General features: G+C 37.3%; 1 protein-coding gene across 2 annotated transcripts in view; it reads left to right on the top strand.

Annotated features, from left to right (window-relative positions):
* sntg2 (syntrophin, gamma 2) overlaps positions 1–21,494 on the top strand; it is a 122,562-nt gene that overhangs the window by 18,571 nt on the left and 82,497 nt on the right. For both annotated transcript variants that reach the window (XM_063007235.1, XM_063007234.1), the window contains exons 2-4: positions 16,774–16,911; positions 18,817–18,873; positions 20,055–20,112. In XM_063007235.1, the coding sequence (XP_062863305.1) occupies positions 16,774–16,911; positions 18,817–18,873; positions 20,055–20,112 (253 nt within the window). The remainder of the gene's footprint in view (positions 1–16,773; positions 16,912–18,816; positions 18,874–20,054; positions 20,113–21,494) is intronic.

Raw genomic sequence — 21,494 nt, 5'->3', positions numbered from 1 at the left:
TGAGCGGCACTAATTACAAATTTGAAAAATAGATAAAAATCATAAATGACAGATGTGTTGCTTACTGTTTATTTAAATCCAGCAGTTACTTAGATCAGATATTCTAATTGGTCACTTTACTTGTAACAGCATTTTTCCCTGAGCACTGACAAGCTTTGGATCGGACTTGTATTTCTATTAGTGAACATGATGGTGCCTCATAGGGATATTTGAATCCCAAGGGCATGGTGTGCAGCTGGTGGCATGGAAGCCACACGGAAGCATGGGTTCGCAGACCCTGGTTTGATCTACACTCATACAAAATAGTGAGCTACGACTCTTCTTTGCTTGCAAAGACTGAGCCATTCTATTACGCCTGATTCTCCTATTACACCCAATCAAGATACCCTCACCTGTTACCAACTCATCTGCTTATTGTAGAATTTTTTTAAACGGTGTAACGTAAATATTACATTAACCATACCCTATTATTTTTTCCCTGTCCCAATTTTTTTGAGTGTGGTGCAGGCATTTTTCTATATCTACAGAATACAATTCTTTGAGTAAAATACAGGGTCAAGAGAAATAGGATTTAAAAATGTGCCTAAATTAATAGCTACAGGCAATGTTTGTGTCACGAATCAAGCCTCCTTGTGCTCCTGGAACCATGTTTACATGCCACGCCCCTCTCTCCAGGAGCACATGTTGGAGAAGGTTTGTTTAGGCTGTTAAGCGTAGACGTAAAACGTCTCTGCGTGTGTGTCCGCCCTCTCTTGACTGTTCTTGGCCCAGTTCGTTACAGTTTGTCTGACACATTTTTCCTATTAGCCATATTATAGCCATTTTGTGTAAATTGCCATTTTTTTTTTGGCAAATGTGGCCAAATGCATTATAATATCGATCAAACATATACAGTCATGAAGGAAGACAATTCCTAATGCATAGCATAGTGACTATATCTTTGCATTTAAGTGCACTTTGCTAGAATTAAATACTTTAGTCTTATTGCGTGTTTGTCATCCTGAAAGTTCAGACATTTTGCCCAGGCGTATGTATTTTTGTCTGATATTTAGAAATGTGTGACAGCAAATCAAAAATCAGCCAAAAGTTTGGTTGAGGAGGCAGCATCAGTTAAAAAAACTTAAATGGTTGGCATTTGTGAAATCCCCCAATACATTTAAGATCCATTCCATTCTTAATATGGCAACTTTTAATTTGTAAGATTAGTATAAATAATGCATACGTTCTGAATTAGTAAGATTGTGTTAATTAAATGTTCAATCTCAAAAGACAAATGCAGCCAAACATTATCATTTAACTAACTTGGTTGTGATGAATAAGACTGTGTTTCAAACCACATACTTTGCACTGCATCATTTAATGAACTAGGCATTGGAACTGCAACATTGAAAGTGAACAACACTTTCACTTTATTATAGCACCTTTCCCTTTTTATTTATTTATGTATTTATTAATTTATGTATGCTTTTCTTTCATTATGCACACACGACTTAATGCAATGGCAGCTTTTTTGACATATTTTGCAATTAATAATGCAGAACTTATTTTCAGTAGAAGACAGATCTGGACTTTAGGAAGATTAGTCTTGCAGTTGTAACACATTTGAAATGCACCTTGGCAATGTAATGTTAAGAATGTAAAAAGATGCATACATCAGGGGCAACAATGAAGCATACATTAGGGAAGCACACACTACATTAGGTTGCTACTTTTAGTTGCTCAATTCTTTTCTATTTATTTATAAATTTTCTCCCTTTTTCTTCCGATTTAGTATAGCCAATTAGTCTTCCGCTGCTGGACATTGCGATTGCATTTGAGAAGGGAATTGTTGTCTGCTCCTCGCCCTTCCGATGCATGCACAATCCTCAACCCCTTTTTTTTTCACCCGTGCTGGTGTATTGGAACATGTGGCTCATCCACTTCTGCACAGACGCATTGGTCTGCTAACCAGGGTGCTTGCACAGCGTTTGAAAACCCCACCCTCTTAGTCTGTCTCCCACCCAGCAGACTCAGTGGCCAATTTTGTCTGCTTCAGGCACTGCCTGGTGCCCAGCCATCGAACCGGGGTGTTCAGAATCTTAGTGCTGGTGTGCTAGTGGAATATCCCGCTGCTCCACCTGGGCACCTAATTGCTTAAATTTTATTCATTTGCAATAGTAAATCGTTTGGATGAAAGTGTCTCCTAAGTTAAATGTATCTCTCCATCTTGTTGCTGGCTGCCCTTTCTCTTGTATCTTCAACTCTGCCAAGCATAATTAGCTTTTCCAATAATTTGGTGGTTCTCATAATATGCCTAAAGTAAGAGCACTGTAGTTTGTTTATCTGAGCTTCAAGTGGGAGGTTAGGTTTGATTTAATACATGGTACATTTTTTCTCTTCATTGCCATCCAAGGTACTCTTAAAAGTCTTTGCCAGCACAAGTTCAAAGGCAACAATATTCTTATGCTTTTTTACAGTCCAGCTTTCACATTCATAAAGAACCACAGAGAATTCCGTAGTTTAAAGAAGATCTTTTTTTATTTCCTTTATTCTTTTTCTGCCAAGTGAAAATCTGTGCTGTGTTTTTTGGCTGCTGGCCCCTTTGCTGGTAATCATTGATTCAAATAGGCAAAAATGTTCACCACTTTAACACTTTCTCCATTAATGGTTAAGTCAGTGGTTAGTCCTGTTGTTATTACTTTTGTGTTCCTTATATTAAGCTGAATTTCCATTTCACTTTGTCATCTGCATAAGGTAGGTTAGAAATGTTTCTTCTACCAGTCTTCAATTCTCGATCATCTTCTTCCAGTTCAGCTTCTCTCATTATATGTTCATCGTACATGATAACAGGAAAGGTGACAGGATGCAGCCTTGTCTAACCAAGGTGGAAATGACTGTGGCTTGTTGTTGTTGGGATTTTAAGTGACCTTCTGATCTGCTGGCCATTAAGTGGTTTTTGAGATTTGTTGGCATGATTTGGTCATCATTGTAACCAAGTCTTTTTCAGAATCTTAAAATATTTCCATTGCAATGTTATCAGTTCCTGTGGCTTTTTGTCTGACTTATCTTCAGCTAAAAGTTCTTCTGTGTTGTTGGTTTTAACAAAACTATCTTGGAAATTAACAATGTCTTGATCATTGTTTGGTCAGTTATGACCTGTCAGTGGACATCCCTTAGCATACCAACTCGGGGTAGAAATTGATTTCTGATCTCAAGTAACTTCTTTATTTTTTACATTGTTGAACTTATACTTACACAAAAACAGTGACCACTACACATTGTTTACATATACAATATCCAAACAGTCCTCCACACTGTATTTTTTGTTTCTACATACATGTATGCAGCCATAAATGAATAAATAAAATAAAGTAAATACAAATATACAAACCCCCAACTTTAGTCTTTGTAATATGAACTTGACCACATCTCCAATGTCCCAGTATAATAATTGGTGATCAAAGGGTAAATCAAAGTTCCTAGCTACTATTTATTATTCTTTCAAATAGTATTCTTAAGATTCTATCACCAGTATAGTCCAAAAAAATAAAAAACAGTCCAGATATTAGATTATTGTCTGAGGTTATCTGTAGCATGGTATGTTAAATATTCCAATGGCAAGAAAACCAAGCACTCAGCAAGACCGAGCAAGGCTGTTACTTGTTCCTGGAGATCAATCTTCAACCCAGGACCTAGTCATCTCTCTTGATGACTCCCAAATCAGACCGTCTGATACTGTAAGGAGCCTTGGTGTTGTCCTGGATAACCAACTGACCTTCTCTCCTCCTCATGTAGCCAACATGACGAGAGCATGCCAGTTCCTCCTCTACAACATCAGAAAGATTCGCCCATTTCTCTCCATAGAAGACCCTAAGATTCCCGTGCAGTCACTTATAATCACACGGTTGGACTACTGCAACTCCCTCCTGGCAGGTGCTCCCATGTCCACTATTAAAACCTTGCAGCTCATTCAAAATGCAGCTGCTCGCCTGGTTTTTAACCAGCCCAAACACTGCCACATCACTCCACTGCTGCGTTCTCTTCACTGGCTCCCTGTAGCTGCACGCATTCAGTTTAAAACACTGATGCTCGCCTACAAAGCCAAAACTGGACCAGCCCCAAGCTACCTTCGAAGTCTAATTAAAGCCCGCTCTGTACCACGCAACCTCCGAGCCACTAGTCTCGCTCGACTTGATCCTCCACCCAGAACTTGAGGAAGACAAGCATCAAGGCTTTTCTTGCACCCAAGTGGTGGAACGAACTTCCTCTGTCTGTTGGAACATCTGAGTCTCCCACTGTCTTCAAAAGATGATTAAAAACCCACCTCTTTACTAAGCACTTAAGCTGACATATACGTACTTACCCTCTTAAGGGTTTCAGCAGATTTGTGTTCTTTAACTGTTGTTTACACAAACTAGAGTAAGGTAATGTTTACTAAGGAAGCGCTTCTGTAAATCGTTCTGGGTAAGAGCGTCTGCTAAATGCCGAAAATGTGAATGTAAATCAAAAATTACTGTCAATCAGAGAGTGTTGGGGGTTTGTCAGAGATCCACTTCAACAAAATAACTTTACATGCAGCGAGTCAGTGAACACAAAAGCTTCTGTTTATTTATCTCTTTAATATTTGGGTTTGGGACTCCCATGATAAGACAAAGTGGATTCATTGTCAGCCTATTCCCAAATATTAATTTTAGTTTTAATAGGACTTTCCCCCCAAAAGTCCTGAATATATCTGCCAGCCCAGATACAATGTGCAAAATCAGTTTCATACCACACTTTTAGCAATGATCCGGTTTATTAGGATTCATCTTATTCCTAAGCTGTGGAGTAATTTGTAATCTATGAAGTGACTTAAATTGTGTTTTCTTAACCATGTTACAGCTAGATATATCATTATCATGCTGCCTTATCATCATCCACATTACCTCATCAATCTGAAGACCAAGATCAGCATTCCATATTTGTAAAGTTGCATCTGTATTTACCCTACAACTCTTAACCCCTTGGTAGTCCAGCCTATTTTTGTGCATTTTTCGCCTGAAAAAAAAATTATACTTCAGTGTTATAGAAAACCCTTTAAAGTATCAGAAAAACACAGCCAAATGCCATGATGTTATGTTACAATGATCAAATGATGACAAAACCCCCCCAAAATGTAGGCGCTTTTTACATTTTTTTTTTTTTATCCAAAGTTTCAGTGAGTATAAGTAGGACTGCAGGTCTGCAGACCACCTACACAACACTATAGAGTTGTAGCCAAAGGGGTTTTCTGTGACCAGCCCAAATCTTAGGCCTATAATAACTCATTCTGATCTCGTTACTGCACCTGGAGTGGCATCACACTCCACTGCTCTCCAAATCTCTCCAAAGCTTTCTAACTCAGAATAAACAGATTATACTGCAGATAAAATGTGTAAAATGCATTATTTATACTTTATAAAGTCATTATTTATAACATTTGAGTGTTTTTTGGAGTGATGAACTCTCTCACAGGCAGCCAGTCCCCCTCCCCCTCTGCCAGCACGCGCGCACACACACATATAAACTGATACATTTGTAACATGATACAGGCAGCCGGTTGAACTGTTCACGAACTGAGTCGTTTAAATTGAATCACCCTGTATTATCAGCCCTAAAAGGGAAGAATGACTCTCTTACTGACTCAGAAGCTCACATTCCAGCGTGCTAATCTGTATCCATGGTGACGGCTGGTGAAGTACAGCTGTTTAGACTAATCCGAGAGGCTAAATGCAAAAAGATGGGCGGGATATAAGCTGGTCCTCCAATCAAAAGCAAAATATGCTAATATTTTTGCATTTCTCCAATGAAAAACAAGTATTTTGTGGTGTGATAAATACTGTCTCTACATTGGCTGTAAAGGTATTACGCAACCTAACAGCCAAACACTGAGCAGTATCAGTTAGAAGGAGGGTTTTTGAGTACTGTGAGTGCTTTCTCATTATGATACGATCTGATATTCGCGTGATATTGACTTATAAAGTTATAAAACATGCTTGCCACAATCCAAAATGGCCGCCGGTGTTTGTAAACATTTACAAAAAGTGGATTTTATCTCGAATGGAAGGACTAATGAACATAAATTTGGACTCAGATTGAAGATAAAAGATCCAGGTATGTGCTGGTTTAGCTCTCATGCTTTTGTTTCATATAAATTTATCGCGGTGGTGTTGTTTACCGAGTGCTTTGATGCATTGCATGCTATGCATTGATGGCAGAGCTTTATCAGATATGAAACTTTTCCGGGATAGTTTGGATGCTGATGTATTTGAAGTAAAACAAACAGCAGAAATGTGATGGTGAGATTGTACTGGCTTGTTTGGTATAAATGCTGTCGGTTTTAATGTAAGTACCGCAGTATAATATTACAAAATATAAACGCTGTACTACTGGCAGAAATTTATCAGACCTACAATTATTTTGTGTTTTTAAAAGAACTTATAAACAAAATAAGCTCAATGTTTACGTTGCTAAAAAGTAGAGATTTTAAGCTATCAAAAGGTACCTTGTTTAGCAGCAATGATAATTTGACGGTGTAACAGTATACAGAGAAACACAATAATATAAATTCCTAGCCCGTCGACGGGCTAAGGACTTAAGAAGGGCCAAATAACAACGGATCTCAAGTAACTAAATTTTCCACAATTGTTTTAATCCTTGCCCCTTTCTGGAATTCATAATTTATTTCCACTGAAGGATCTTTATCCTTCTTGGTTTTACCTTTCTTCTCTTTTTTTGCAATCAACACAAGGGTCCCATTTTCTTCACTGTACTAACATTTGATGCTTCTTTACATTTGTTTATTTGGTAAAGTACAAAATTGGTTTACCATTGTCTTCTTTAATTATTTATTTATTTTGTTTTTTGGTAGAGTACAGAAGTGGCTTACCATTGCCTTCTTTCGGCAGCTGGATTGATGGCTTTGCCTTTGTAAGCCTTTCCAGAAAATGGAGACTGTTATAGCAGCAAAAGAGGAACCAACCATGAGATTTTTATAAAGAGGGTAACAAGCACATGGGTACCATGATCAGATCTCCATATACTTCATTGTTGTTTTGGCTGTATGTTTTGGGTCATTGTTGTTTTGAAAGGTGAACTGTCTCCCTGCCATTGCTCCTGAGAAGCACATCCGTAGCATGATGCTGCCACCACCATGTTTTGCCATATTTGTAGTATTAGCCAGGTGATGTGTAGTGCATGTTTTTTGCCAGACCTGATGGTGTCTGTCCAGCCCAAATAATTTAATTTTCCATTTTTCATCTATAGAAGTACAGAAGTGGCTTACCATTGCCTTCTTTCAGCAGCTGAATTGATGGCTTTGCCTTTGTAAGCCTTTCCAGAAAATGAAGACTGTTATAGCAGCAATGGAGGAACAAACCATGAGTTTTTGATTAAGGGTAGAACAAGCACATGGGAATCATGATCAGATCTCCATATACTTAAGGTCATATACTCTCTTACAGGCTGTACTGGTATGTTGTTCTGTTAATAAAATTCCAGCTGTGTGCCACTGTGATACTGGAGTTTACTGGTCCACTAAACAGCCTTTATTGCATTATTCATTATTTTATTATTATCTGTGTATTTATTTTATTTTTATGGAACCCACCCATGCATTTTAAGTCATATTGTATAATGCAGCTGTTTATTCCTAAGAAATCAAAATAATTTTGTAACATTTAAGCAAATTTATAATTACCTTGACATTTATTTTGTGTGGTTCAGAGGTCAGTGTTGATTATTCCCCATTTGATTATGCCAAGTAGGTTTGAAATCATCTCTCTTTATTAGGTTTCATAATAATTTAAATACCACTGATAGAAGCTACAATTTGATTAGACCCTCTACATGATTGGGGTGGGCTTCCTTTTATTATAATCATAATTAGAATTTTTTAGTGTATTAGGCACACTATAAAAAATAATTTCAATTTTGCACACTTTATTGTAGTGAGGATCTTGTATGGATAGAATTGGCAATTTTACCAATCAGTCTACCAAAAAGACGAAGTAAAAACTTTTTTAGAACGTTTTTAGAACTTTTCAAATATGTATTAAAAATTAAAAACTAAATCTCTTAGTTACAAATGTGTACCGACCCTTCACATTGTTCACAAAAGTGTTCAGACCCAATAATTTGTAGAAGCCACTTTGACAGCAGCTTTAGATTGTCTTGCGTACATCTCTACAAGTTCTGCACATCTGTATTTGGGCATTTTATTCCATTGTTCATGGCAGATCCTATTAAGCTTAGTCAAATTGGTCTGTCTTGGGGTTTAAGTCTGGGTGTTGGCTGGGCCACTCAAAGACATTTAGTGACCTGAAGCCATTTCATTGTTGTTTTGGCAGTATGCTTTGGGTCATTGTGGTTTTAAAAGGTGAACTGTCACCCCAGTCCGGTTTTGTTTGTGCATTCTGGACGATTTCTTAATGGATATTTCTATGTTTTGCTGCATTTATTTGTGACTTAATTGTTACCAGTCTTCCTGTCATTGCTCCTGAGAAGCACGCATGATGCTGCCACCACCATGTTTTGCCATATAGTATTAGCCAGGTGATGTGCAGTGCATGTTTTTGCCAGATATAATGGTGTCTGTTCGTCCCAAAGGATTTAAGTTTCATCTCTGATAAAACTACATACCTCAATTTCAAATGCCTAGTATGGGGTCTGAATATTTTTGAAAACAAGAAATTTCAGTTTTTGATTTTTAAACAACTAATGAGAAAAAAATACTTTCTGAATCTAGTAAGTTTATGCATATAGTGAGGGCCAAAATCTGAGACTACTAGTTACATTTACATTTTCGGCATTTAGCAGATGCTTCTACAGAGCAACTTACAGAGGTGCTTCCTTAGTGAACATTACCTTACGCTAGTTTAAGTGGACAACTGTCAAAAAATATAAATCTGCTGAAAACCATGTTTCAATTTGAACAATTATAATTTGGCAAAAAATGAATAAGAGCGTTAGTAAGTGCATGTCAGCATGTCAGCTTAAGTGCTAAGTAAAGGGGTGGGGTTTTTAATGGTTGTTAGAAGACAGCGAGAGACTCAGATGTTTGGACGGACAAGAGCCTTGATGTTGGTCTTCCTTTAGTTCTGGGTGGAGGATCAAGTCGAGCGAGACTAGTGGCTTGGAGGTTGCGTGGTACAGGGCGAGGTTTTATTGGACCTCGAAGGTAGCTTGGGGCTGGTCCATTTTTGGCTTTGAAGGCGAGCATCAGTGTTTGAATGCGTGCAGCTACAGGAAGCCAGTGAAGAGAACGCAGCAGTGGGGTGATGTGGCAGTGTTTAGATAGGTTAAAAACCACGCGAGCAGCTGCATTTTGAATGAGTTGCAAAGGTTTAATAGTGGACATAGGAGCACCTGCCAAGTGGGAGTTGCAGTAGTCCAACCGTGAGATTACAATGAGAGGACAGTAACGAGCCAACAGGAGCCAACGAACAAACCAAAGAAACAAATAAACAAACAAACAAAGAAACCAGAAGCAATGGCAAAGTCAAATTCAAAGCCAAGGCAAATCAAATTAAAATAGTCTCTGCCAATTGATCCACGATTAATCAGGAGGAAACCAATCATGATGAGGGGCATCGGCCTGACACATGAAACCATCCACCTTCTGGAGAGAGAGTCATGGCACACAAACAGAGGTCCGAGAGTAGACAAGAGAATGTTACGATTCATTGTGTCGAAGGCTGCAGAAAGGACCAATGACAGGTTGTAAAATGTTTTTGATTTAAATGATATCGTATCAATTTAAATTGAAGTTAACTGAAATCATTACATACATTTGTTAATATTTGTTTAGTATTTGGTGAATCGTGGCACCAAAGGTATTAACCTAAATGAGTACACTGCAGTAACCTTGTATGAACCAGATTGCCTTTGCTTTTAAGCTCAAATTGACACATGTATATTCAAAGTACAATGCCAAAGAAACAATAGAGTGGTTAGAATTATTAAAATGTATGACCTTTAGTGTTCTAGATAGAGTATTGATTTTAATCTCATCTGAACATTGATAGTAAGAACTCAAAATCTCTGTAAACCACTTCTCACTTAGTTTAATTAATAAATATCCCATATAGACAATTATGTACAATATAAAAGGTTGGGGTTGAAGGTAAGGTATTACATGAATAGACAGAGAGACGTAGGTGTTTGACCTTTTAAGTTGTGACTACCTTCCGTTTTTAATGATGCAGTGAATTGCGACGTGGCCTTTTTATCTATATTGACTATTTTTCACCGGCCCTAGCTGTGGAGGAAGGTAATATTCTTGGCTAAGAATCTGTGAGAAACAAGCTTGTAACAAATTATCAAGAGTGATCTCCAGGCAGTGGCTGACCTCCAGTCTCCTTCACATTATTGCTTTAATTGAGCCAGGACAGCTTTCAGGTTCTCTTTTTTTGGCAAGGAATTCAGAGTCTCAGAATCTTTGAATCTTTATCAACTGTAAACTTTAATACATCATGTTTTTTTAAGCGTGCCATGCAGGTATTCAGATGAAACATTTTATGTTTGTAAATTACATAACCATTCTTTGGGCAGCAAAAAGATAAAAAAGCAAAGCTAATATATAGCTGTATAATTAAATTAAACATATTATCTTACAGCTATTCCTTTACATATTTAAAGGAATAAAAAGACCAATAAAAGTATTTAATTTGTTTAAATGTAGGGCTGTCACTATTACCCTAACATTATGCAGCTGAATCACAAATAATACAGTAAGAGTTGCCAGATTTAAGTGACATAAGCATGTGGTTTCTCTAAATAGGCCCTACTCTTGTATTATTACATATATTTAGATAATCTAAAAGGAGTAGATTTATTAACTATTAACTATATTAGAATAAAAGGAATTGGAATTTAGAATAAAAGGAAACAATACAGTTTTAATATATAATATACTGTACACGACAGTGGTAGCCTAATCCTAGAGTTTTCATTCCAATTCTGCCATGAAGCCACTGTTGGGCCCTTGAGCAAGGCTGTTAACCCTGTCTGCTTCAGGGGCGCCTTACAATGGCTGACCCTATACTCTGACCCCAGCTTTCTAACAAGCTGGCATATGTGAAGAAAGAATTTAGTTGTACTGTACACCTGTATATGTATATATGACAAATAAAGGCGTTCTGTTCTGTTCAGTGTTTTAATACATAATTCATTTGTGTATACGTACAATAACATACAATGTCTAAAGCATAAAAAACAACTCAAGTTCACCATTAAATATGAAAACTGAAACTCAGGGACCTGACTATGGTGGCAGCTGGTTTATGTCTACATTTGGGAGGCAGAAAAAATCAGGCAAAATTGGTTGTCACTTTACATTTATATTTTTGGCATTTAGCAGACGCTTTTATCCAAAGTGACTTACGGTTGTGACAGTATACAGTCTAAGCAATTGAGGGTTAAGGGCCTTGCTCAAGGCGACCTTATGATTACTGGTCCAGTACCTTAATCATTAGGCTACAACTGCCATTTTTTCAAACAGATCATGTACTAAGATGCACACTGGATAAATGTTCGATTATAGTTTTCATTCAGAATGCATAGGTTTAGATCAAAAGCTTAGTACTTTTTTTGTCAGAAGCTTAGTACAAACTATAATTTAATTTACAGCAATGCTTTTCTTTTTTTATTCTTCGGCAGTGCTATGTAATCCTTAGAAAGCTGAGGTACAAAATCCAGCACAAGTCACACAATGCATAATAAACCCACATTCTTTCATAGTCAGCTTGTGATTCATACAGGGATACATTTTTCTATCCCTCTGGAGTTAGAGGTGGAGTTTGTTGACCTAAATGTATGTTTCTCTTGGGAAAAAAATGCTCCCTGCACCAGGCACAGAACTAGGGCAGTAAAAAAGTCACAGCATAACTACACAAATCACTGTCACCTGAGTATATATTACATCGTTATGTATGAACATAATGTGTCAGCGACTTTTAGACTGTGTTTACACAGCATAGAAAAGTGGCCCAAGTCCCAAATGACATTGTGTCATGACAGTACTGTATATATACACTATAGTGCTAGATACAGTACAGGGGGACAGTGGTAGCCTAGTGGGTAGAGCTTTGGGCTATCAACCAGAAGATTGGCGGTTAAAATCCAGGCTCTACTATGCAGCCACTGTTGGGTCCTTGAGCAAGGCCCTCAACCCTGTCTGCTTCAGGGGCGCCGTACGATGGCTGACCCTGCGCTCTGACCCCAGCTTCCAAACAAGTTGGGATATGCGAAGAAAGAATTTCATTGTACTGTATATCTGTATATGTATATATGACAAATAAAGTATATATTTTTCTTAGATACTAAATACACTAAATAAACAAAAGTATATGGATGCCTCTTGTAATTATTAAGGTGAGATATTTCAACCACACCCATTGCTATGGTATACTCTATAATATAGGTTAGTGGTGTGCGATACTGCAAAATTTGGTATTGATCCGATACCAGGTAAATACAGGGCCAGTATCGCCGATACCAATCCGATACCGATACTTTTTAATAATTAAGGTAGATGCATCATCAAATTGCTAAATCTGAATGAATTTTCATGATCTTTGGGTGTATTATTATAGTACATATTTTTTTTTTTGTAATTAGCTGCTCTCAGTAGGGTTGTAAATAAATTCAGTTGTTTAAAGGGGTCTGATTTCTTTCTGGTGCTTTACTTTCTCACAACATTACCATCATGGAGTATCACCACAAAGCGGCTAACTCATACCACATAGTTGTGTTTGCTGGGTGAATAAATATGTACATTTTTAATGGTGACCGAATATACTGTATGTGTCCCTGTTAATTTAAAATAAAAAATCTATGCTATTCTGTTTACATTTATAAGCACAAAGTCAAAAGAAAAGAGCTCTCATTCACTAAAACACGGAGCAACAGCCTCACTACACGCGCCGTTTTATTTGCGTGAGGGTGCGCAAAGTGTGCCCGTACTTAATGTACGTATAGTTTACACTATTATTTCCATAAAATTGCCCCAATTTCTGTATCTGCAAAGCAAAGTATTCAAAAACTTACAATCTTCCAATGCCTACCAGTGTACTGATGTCTGTTAGGATTATAACAACGTGACGGTACCACAACAGAACACAGCAGAGCAGGAGGGGAGGAGCGAGGTGTGCATGTAAGATGTGAGAGGAGCGGAGTCTGTACAGACATGGTCTTTACTTTCTGGCGAAACCGGAGCAACGTGCTGAATGTAGCAGAGAAAAAGTAAAACTAAAGTATCGATCCCATCACACTAGCATCGATCCGATACCAATACCAACGTTGGTATCGATAATATCGATATTTGGATCGATCCGCCCACCACTAGTATAGGTACTTTAGTGGTCTGACCAGTGTCCTGACCTCAACCCCACTGAACACCTTTCAGACTGAACTGAAACACTGATTGCGAGCCAAGCCTTATTGTCCAACATCAGTGACTGACCTCACAAATGTTCTTTTCACTGAATAGGCACAAATTACCAGCCTCAGTGATACATGGACTATAAATAGGGAAATCAATCAGTGTGACAAATATACAGTAGAATAACTGAGGCAATCAAAAATTAGGGAGTTAAGTTTTCGCAGCACTGTAACTAAACAGTTTGGATCAGGAGTCTTCTATTGGTGGTTTCCGACTATCATGGTTTTCTGGTTGTCCTACAACTTTTTGAGATTACCCCTGGCACTTTGTTTCTTTTCTTCTCGCGTATTTTAAAATTGCAGGCTGCATCTGTCCGCAAATGATACAGTCCCATAAACATTCTACCTGTACATTATGGAAAGAATTGTACTGACTAAAATATTAAAGGTGTTTGCTATGGTTATGTAGACCTTTCCATGCTGTGGAATAACAATGTGTTGGTAAATAATATTGTCTCTGAGAACTTTGGAAAGGTCTTTTACCTAAAACCAGGTGTGATTTGCATAATAATATTTCTAATCTTTTACCTGCAGTATTATTATGTAAAACAAACCAAAATTTTTTTTTACTTTTAAATATAAACATGGTAAAACACGCTAGCACACCAGAGCTGGAATTTCGAACACATCATTTCAAATCTCAGCTCTGCCATTGTTCAAACAGGGTGGGAAAGCTAGACCGGGGCTCCTTATAACTGATGCAACTACGACCTATGCTGGCTGATTAATGGCGCCTGCGCAAAGTCTAGGAATAATGCGTTGACCAGGGTGTGGCTCTCCGTACACAAAGCTGATCCGCATATGAACTCGCCTCGTGCAGGTGAAAGGATGCAGAGAGTCATTCACTGATCTCCATCATCCCCCGTCTCTGTGCAGGTGCCATTGATTAGCCAGCAGAGGTCTTAATTGCATCAGTTATGAGCAATCCTCTCTGGCATCCAACCCGATGGACGAGCCAATCATTGTCTGTATAGCTAAGATTCGAACTTGTAAGTTCTAGATGTCAGCTCTAGTGTGCTACCATGTTTTACTGCTGCGCCACTTGAGCGCCCAATATTACAAAGAAAATGAATATAGGTGTTGAATGGGGCTGGGCGGTATGACCAAAAATTTGAATCACTGTATTTTTTTTAAGATTCTGACAGTTTCACGGTATATCACGGCATATTTTATTTTTTGTATTACTGAGACTTTTTATATGTCTGTGGCTGATTTTACTGTAATAAGTACATAGAATATAAAAAATATATATTTCATCATGTATATAATGAAGGTTTTGAGTACTATAAGGTTTGCTTGGCCCCACAAAATGACACAATATATAATGGAATCAGTACGTGTGAAACAGGTGCAATATATATATACGATGGTTATTATTAACATAATATTTAAGTATTATACAATTTGCGTTAGCTCTCCCTTAAATAAATAAGACGACATTTGCGGTCTTCCAGCACTGCTGGAGTTTTGTTTTCAAATACCGTGTCCACTCACTGTCCACTCTATTAGACTCTCCCACCTAGTTGGTCCACCTTGTAGATGTAAAGTCAGAGACGATCGCTCATCTGTTGCTGCTGTTTGAGTTGGTCATCTTCTAGACCTTCATTAGTGGTCACAGGACGCTGCCCACAGGGCGCTGTTGGCTGGATATTTTTGGTTGGTGGACTATTCTCAGTCCAGCAGTGACAGTGAGGTGTTTAAAAACTCCATCAGCATTGCTGTGTCTTATCCACTCATACCAGCACAACACACACTAACACACCACCACCATGTCATTGTCACTGCAGTGCTGAGAATGATCCACCACCCAAATGATACCTACTCTGTAGTGGTCCTGTGAGAGTCCTGGCCATTGCAGAACAGGGTGAAAGCAGGCTAAGTGCTTCTATATGGTAAGTGGGGCTGATAAAATGGACAGTGAGTGTAGAAAGAAGGAGGTGGTCATAATGTTATGCCTGTTCAGTGTATATATTACATGGATAAGGTATTTTTTCATTATCTTGCAGTTTAAGTGTAACCTTAAAAGGCTTTTAATAGGATTTCCCTTTGAACAAACAGACATTTTGTAACCTTTCATGTCATATGTGTCATAAAGATGAGAAAGAGATGACTGACAGTTTGATCTCTCTGCACATTAAGTAGTAGGGCAGAGTAGTCTGGTTCTCTTTGCTTTTGACACTGCACCTAGAAGATCCTAAAGAAAAAAAATTATTTCTATAAACATTACATCCTCTTTAAATTTTGTTCACGTTTTGTAAGAATATTTTTCAATTTACCAGCTTCAGGCATGTGCGCTTAGGAATAATTTGAGCGTCTAACTGAATTTACTGAAAAGCCTTGTGATATCTATTCTGAGACTGTATTTATTTAAAAATAACATCTAAAAGGACCTGAAAGCAAAATTTCTTCGTACATATTTAATTAATCCCTTGAAAGAGAAGTCTTGTGGCAAAGTTGTCTCTAGTACAAATGTTTAACTGGTCTTGAATGGATTATGGAGAACAACAACGAGTTTAAGGTGTTGACTTGGCCTGCAAATTCCCCAGATCTCAATCCAATCGAACATCTGTGGGATGTGCTGGACAGACAAGTCCGATCCATGGAGGCCCCACCTCACAACTTACAGGAGTTAAAGGATCTGCTGCTAACATCTTAGTGCCAGATACCACAGCACGCATTCAGGCTTGATGGGTCAGGGCTGTTTTGGCAGCAGAAGGGGGACCAACACAATATTAGGAAGGTGCTAATAATGTTATGCCTGATCGGTATATATAGTAGTCTATATCGTATCATATTTCTTATGGCCAATGTCTGTTGTAAGGATGTCTTGTTGTAAAAATTTACATAATAATGACAAATAGTGAGAAAGGCTGATCTCAGCACCTGATCTAATGCAGTTAAATTTGTATTGAACTGTTTTTGGTGGTTTCCACACAGTGTGTGCTAACTTTTGACAACTCTTACCATCTGTTCCTGGTGGTACTGTTTCTAAACATATAGTAAGAAGCTGAAAAAGTGGTGTTCCTACACCACTACCATGGTAACACCATGGTCTGTATTTGATATTTGCAAGTTCTTGAAATGTGTTCAGGTTATAAACACATTTCTTTTAAGATTTTATTTGGATGCATTTGAAAGTCTAATGACATGTTTGAAATGTATATTCTTCTGTTTGCATTTGAAAGCCAGTGTTGAATCAGCAGCTGCCGAGACAAATACAATTTAAAGTGATGCAAGGGCAAGGAAAAATACTGCTTTTAGGAATTACTCAAACTGACTGCTGCTGAATCATACAGCTAACAACATTTCTCCTCTCTCTCTGTTTTTTTTTTACAGACAAAAACTGGACTCGCCCTTTTGTATGACGAAAAAACCAATAATACCTACGATGTCCATTTGAAGTTAACTAAAGAGATGCTCATCATACAGAAACAGGATGTGGTTTGTATAGGAGGTAGTATGCATCACCTAAATGTAAGTACTAATGCTTTATACTGCAAAAAAGATTCAATTTTACAGATGCTCAAACTGCTTAAAGTGGTTTTTATGGGATGAGTCGCATCATTTTTAGCTTGGTGCTGTTGTGAGTAGGTCGGCACTGACAGATTAGAGAGGATCAGCAGAATGGAAGGCATTAAAATATTTTTCATTACATCTAACATCAAAGTCAAGCAGTACATTCTAATACACAGTTTTGTACACGCTATCTCTCACGTCTTATATCAGCAGTTTATTCTAAGTTCGCACAGTGAACACAGTAAAGGGAACACAATATACTCTATGTGCTACATACTGTATATTGAGTTTAAGTTTTTAAATATGCATTGGGAACTGAAAAGCTCTAGCTCCACAATTTACAGCATATCATCACTTTATAGCGCAATAGTATTTAGTCATGTATTTCTGTTTACTTTTTATTTTTCCACATTTGCTGCTACTTGGTGGTTTGATGATGGTTTACAACTTCATAATATGCAGTTTGGCTCAGTTTGCACAAGCTTTTTATTTATTATTGTAATTTGCCTTTTATATATTATTTCTATTTTAGTTCTTTTTTGTGGATTGTTGTCATAATATAAATAATAGTAAACCGTAAATAACTATATAAAGTGTATACCTTACGCAGAGGTCAATTGTTTAAATATCCTTGTAATAGACATGTGTGTAATAGTCTTAAAATTGCAGTAATTTCTGCAACTGATTTCCTTTGTAAATTCTTTAATAAGTTTCCAAATATAATATGGTGGCAGAGAACATTATATAAATGTCATTTAGCTTGTGACATGGCCTCATTTGTCATCAGTTATTAAGATTGACCACAGCTGGTGACTTACATAAATCTGGCTAGTTTTATTAGACTTAGTTGGAAAACTGTGTACAGATCTCAGAAAGCTTAGATGTTGTGAAGACTGTAACTTTTGTCCATGCATACAAAGTGTACAAACAGTGGTCTCATTTGTCAAGGTTGGTAAACTGTCAATTATTTGTAAGAACCAAGAACAGCCACATTAATTAAATATTCCAAAACAAAAGTGTCACAATCAAGCTTGAAAGCTGCTGTGCAAGAAAGACGCCAGTACTCCAAAATTGCCATCTTAAAATTGAATTAAGTTAATTTGGTAATTACATAAACAAAAAGGCCTACTGATACATTCAAAAAAAGCAAATATTTAGATATTTGGCTGAAACTACCAAGTACCAGTATATTTGGAGAAGAAATACTGTAAAGTATAGTGGTGGTAGCAATTTGCTTGTTGGCTGTTTTGATTACAGTGGAGCTGGTGCACTGCAATAAGTAGAATAAATAAAACAGAATAAATTAATTAATGAAGAGTTTTTTTTTAAATAAGAATCCAGGTTAAAATTTTTTTTATTTTTTGACAGTGAAGACTGTAATGACATACATGCCTCTTGTAGGTTTATCTATATGTAAACTTTTAATATTAACTGCATGCATGTCTTGATTTTATGTATTAAATATTGTTTTGTATAATATGTTAAAACCCACTTAAGTATGGTTGGCATATTTACCTTGATAACAATTTAACAGATTTTAAAATTTGATATATCTACTGTGCATATAGTTGATAAAATGTGGGGGTTGGCACAGGTCATAAAGTAAATCAATTTTTTAAATGTTTTTGTTTAGAGTCGAAATTTTACCCAAGAAATTCATCCAGATTTCCTAAATCTTTTTACAATATTATGTACAGTAGATGGTAAAAGTCCCAAATTATTTGCAGTCTTAAATTAAAAATGCACTTTTTAAATTGAGTGATAAATCAAATTATGGCATAAATTGGCAAGTTTGTTTTAGCATGTTGTTTTATTATAATGCTTCTTTTATAATTTTACCAACTAAATTCCCCTTTTCTAAAGCACAGAACTGTTGTACTCCGAAGACAGGCAACTGGAGGCTTGGGTCTGAGTATCAAAGTAGGTTTGCTTTTTCACACACACACACACACACACACACACACACACACACACACACACACACACACACAGTTCAAACAGATTGTTTTATGAGAAATATCACCTATTACACCATCCTAAGGAGTAAAATATATATGGAATATATGGACAAACCTGTGTGGATGACAACTCCTGATTATTAGGTTTAGGCTTGTTTGTCAGACACGGTTTAGTAAGTTTGTTTTAAAGGTACTCTTGTGGAACAGTAGTGGCCTGCACAGAGCCCTGACTCTAACCCTGCTGAACAACTATGGTATGATCTGGAATTTGGCGGGATGATTCACATTGGTATGGTATGATTGACTGTGATATGATCCGGAATTTGGCGGGATGATTTATAATTGGTATGGTGGGATGATTTACACTGGTATGGTATGATCGACTATGATATGATCTGGAATTTGGCGGGATGATTTAGAATTGGTATGGTGGGATGATTCACACTGGTATGGTATGATTGACTATGGTATGATCCGGATTTTGGTGGCGTCATTTATAATTGGAATGGCGGGATGATTCACACTGGTATGGTATGATCGACTATGATATGATCTGGAATTTGGCGGGATGATTTATAAATGGTATGGCGGGATGATTCATACTGGTATGGTATGATTGACTATGGTATGATCCGGATTTTGGTGGCGTCATTTATAATTGGAATGGCGGGATGATTCACACTGGTATGGTATGATTGACTATGGTATGATCCGGATTTTGGTGGCGTCATTTATAATTGGAATGGCGGGATAATTCACACTGGTATGGTATGATTGACTATGGTATGATCCGGATTTTGGTGGCGTCATTTATAATTGGAATGGCGGGATGATTCACACTGGTATGGTATGATTGACTATGGTATGATCCGGATTTTGGTGGCGTCATTTATAATTGGTATGGCGGGATGATTCACATTGGTATGGTATGATCGACTATGGTATGATCCGGAATTAGGCAAGATGAACACCAGTGCATGACCTCATAAATACTCAGTCATTAACAGGTGTCCACATACTTTTGGTCTTACCTTGTATATTTAGTTAAATGATTTGCTAGATAATGAAGTGAATATGTGTAATGAATATGTGCTGAGTATATTTAATAACCTTTGGATTTGTTTTGAATTTGATTTGTTTTAGGGAGGAGCTGAGCATAAAGTGCCAGTGGTCATTTCAAAGATTTTTAAAGATCAAGTAGGTAAGCCACTACTAAGCTCTTCTTCCAATTACAGTACTTCTGAATTAGTTGAAGTGATTACTATTTGTTACCCTCCCCCTATCAACAGTAATTATATAATTCAGAGTGTGCTATGCAGTGCTAGAATCCTCTTGATCTTGTAAGGCAGTTCGTTTGATGAGACTATAATTAGAGGACACATATTTGTCCCAAGTGTACTAAAACACACAGAGCATGCTGATTATGGATCATGTGCGTCTCTGAAACATGAACATTTTTAAAAGCCTCATGTATAATCATGCAACATCAATGAACTTCATTAGTGCTCTCAAGCCTGAAACTATATTTATTCTAGTTATTTTTCAAGCATGATCAATTTCATGGCCAGAATCAATGTCTGTGCTTTTATGGTAGATTGGGCAGACCTATATCATATGAACTTTACTCTTCTATGCCTCTAAGAGAGGATTAAGAACCCTGTAGAGTGACTGTGAGCTGTAGAGAATCATAAATCAAATGAATAAGTATAAAAAAATGTGAAGCAAATATTCATGGCATCAGACCAGCAGGAAGCCGTATACAGAAGTGCAGTATTACAAACGCGCTTTTAGTCTGTAAATAGACACGATCGAAACTTACATCAGAGAGTTTGAGTGGGTATTCACAACATATTTTTAATGATTATATTTGGCTAAGACTTACTTTGAATTAATAATGTATTTTTCTTACTCTATTAAAATTAAAAAAACAAATTACCTTTATTTTCTACATATTCACCTTCTGATGCATTTTCTCAGCATTGCACCAATTTTTTTATGCGATCAGCAAAAAAATGTTTTTGGTTGAGTGCGTAGCCACTGATGCACCGCTGCTTTCACATCATCATCACATGAAGATCTTCCTCCCCTTAAAGCTTCTTCGAGCATCCAAAAAGGTGGAAATCAGATGGCGCTAAATCCGGAATATAAGCTCTTTTTCAGTCTCTCAGACATGACCAATTACTACTCCTCCCTCCCTCACTTTCCCTTGGGACAGTGGTAGACTAGTGCGTAGAGCTTTGGGCTATCAACTGAAGGGTTGAGAGTTTGAATCCCAGCTCTGCCATGCAGCCATTGTTGAGCCCTTGAGCAAGGCCCTTAACCCTATCTGCTCCAGAGGCGCTGTACGATGGCTGACCCTGCGCTCTGACCCCAGCTTCCTAACAAGCTGGGATATCGAAGAAAGAAATTCTTTGTACTCTACACTTGTATATATATGACAAAAAATACATTTTATTCAATTCATTTCAATTATTTAAGGAAGAAGGGCTCTGTTTGTAACTAATTTACATCCAAACGAGGTGGCCACAGCATTGTTTTTCCAGCTACTGGTATAAGATAGAAGCCAAATTCATTATAATACAT

The sequence above is a fragment of the Trichomycterus rosablanca genome, chromosome 13 (assembly GCF_030014385.1).
Source record: "Trichomycterus rosablanca isolate fTriRos1 chromosome 13, fTriRos1.hap1, whole genome shotgun sequence".
NCBI classification, from domain to species: domain Eukaryota; kingdom Metazoa; phylum Chordata; class Actinopteri; order Siluriformes; family Trichomycteridae; genus Trichomycterus; species Trichomycterus rosablanca.
Note: the sequence above shows the minus strand (reverse complement) of the source record. Positions and strands in the feature narration are given on the sequence as shown.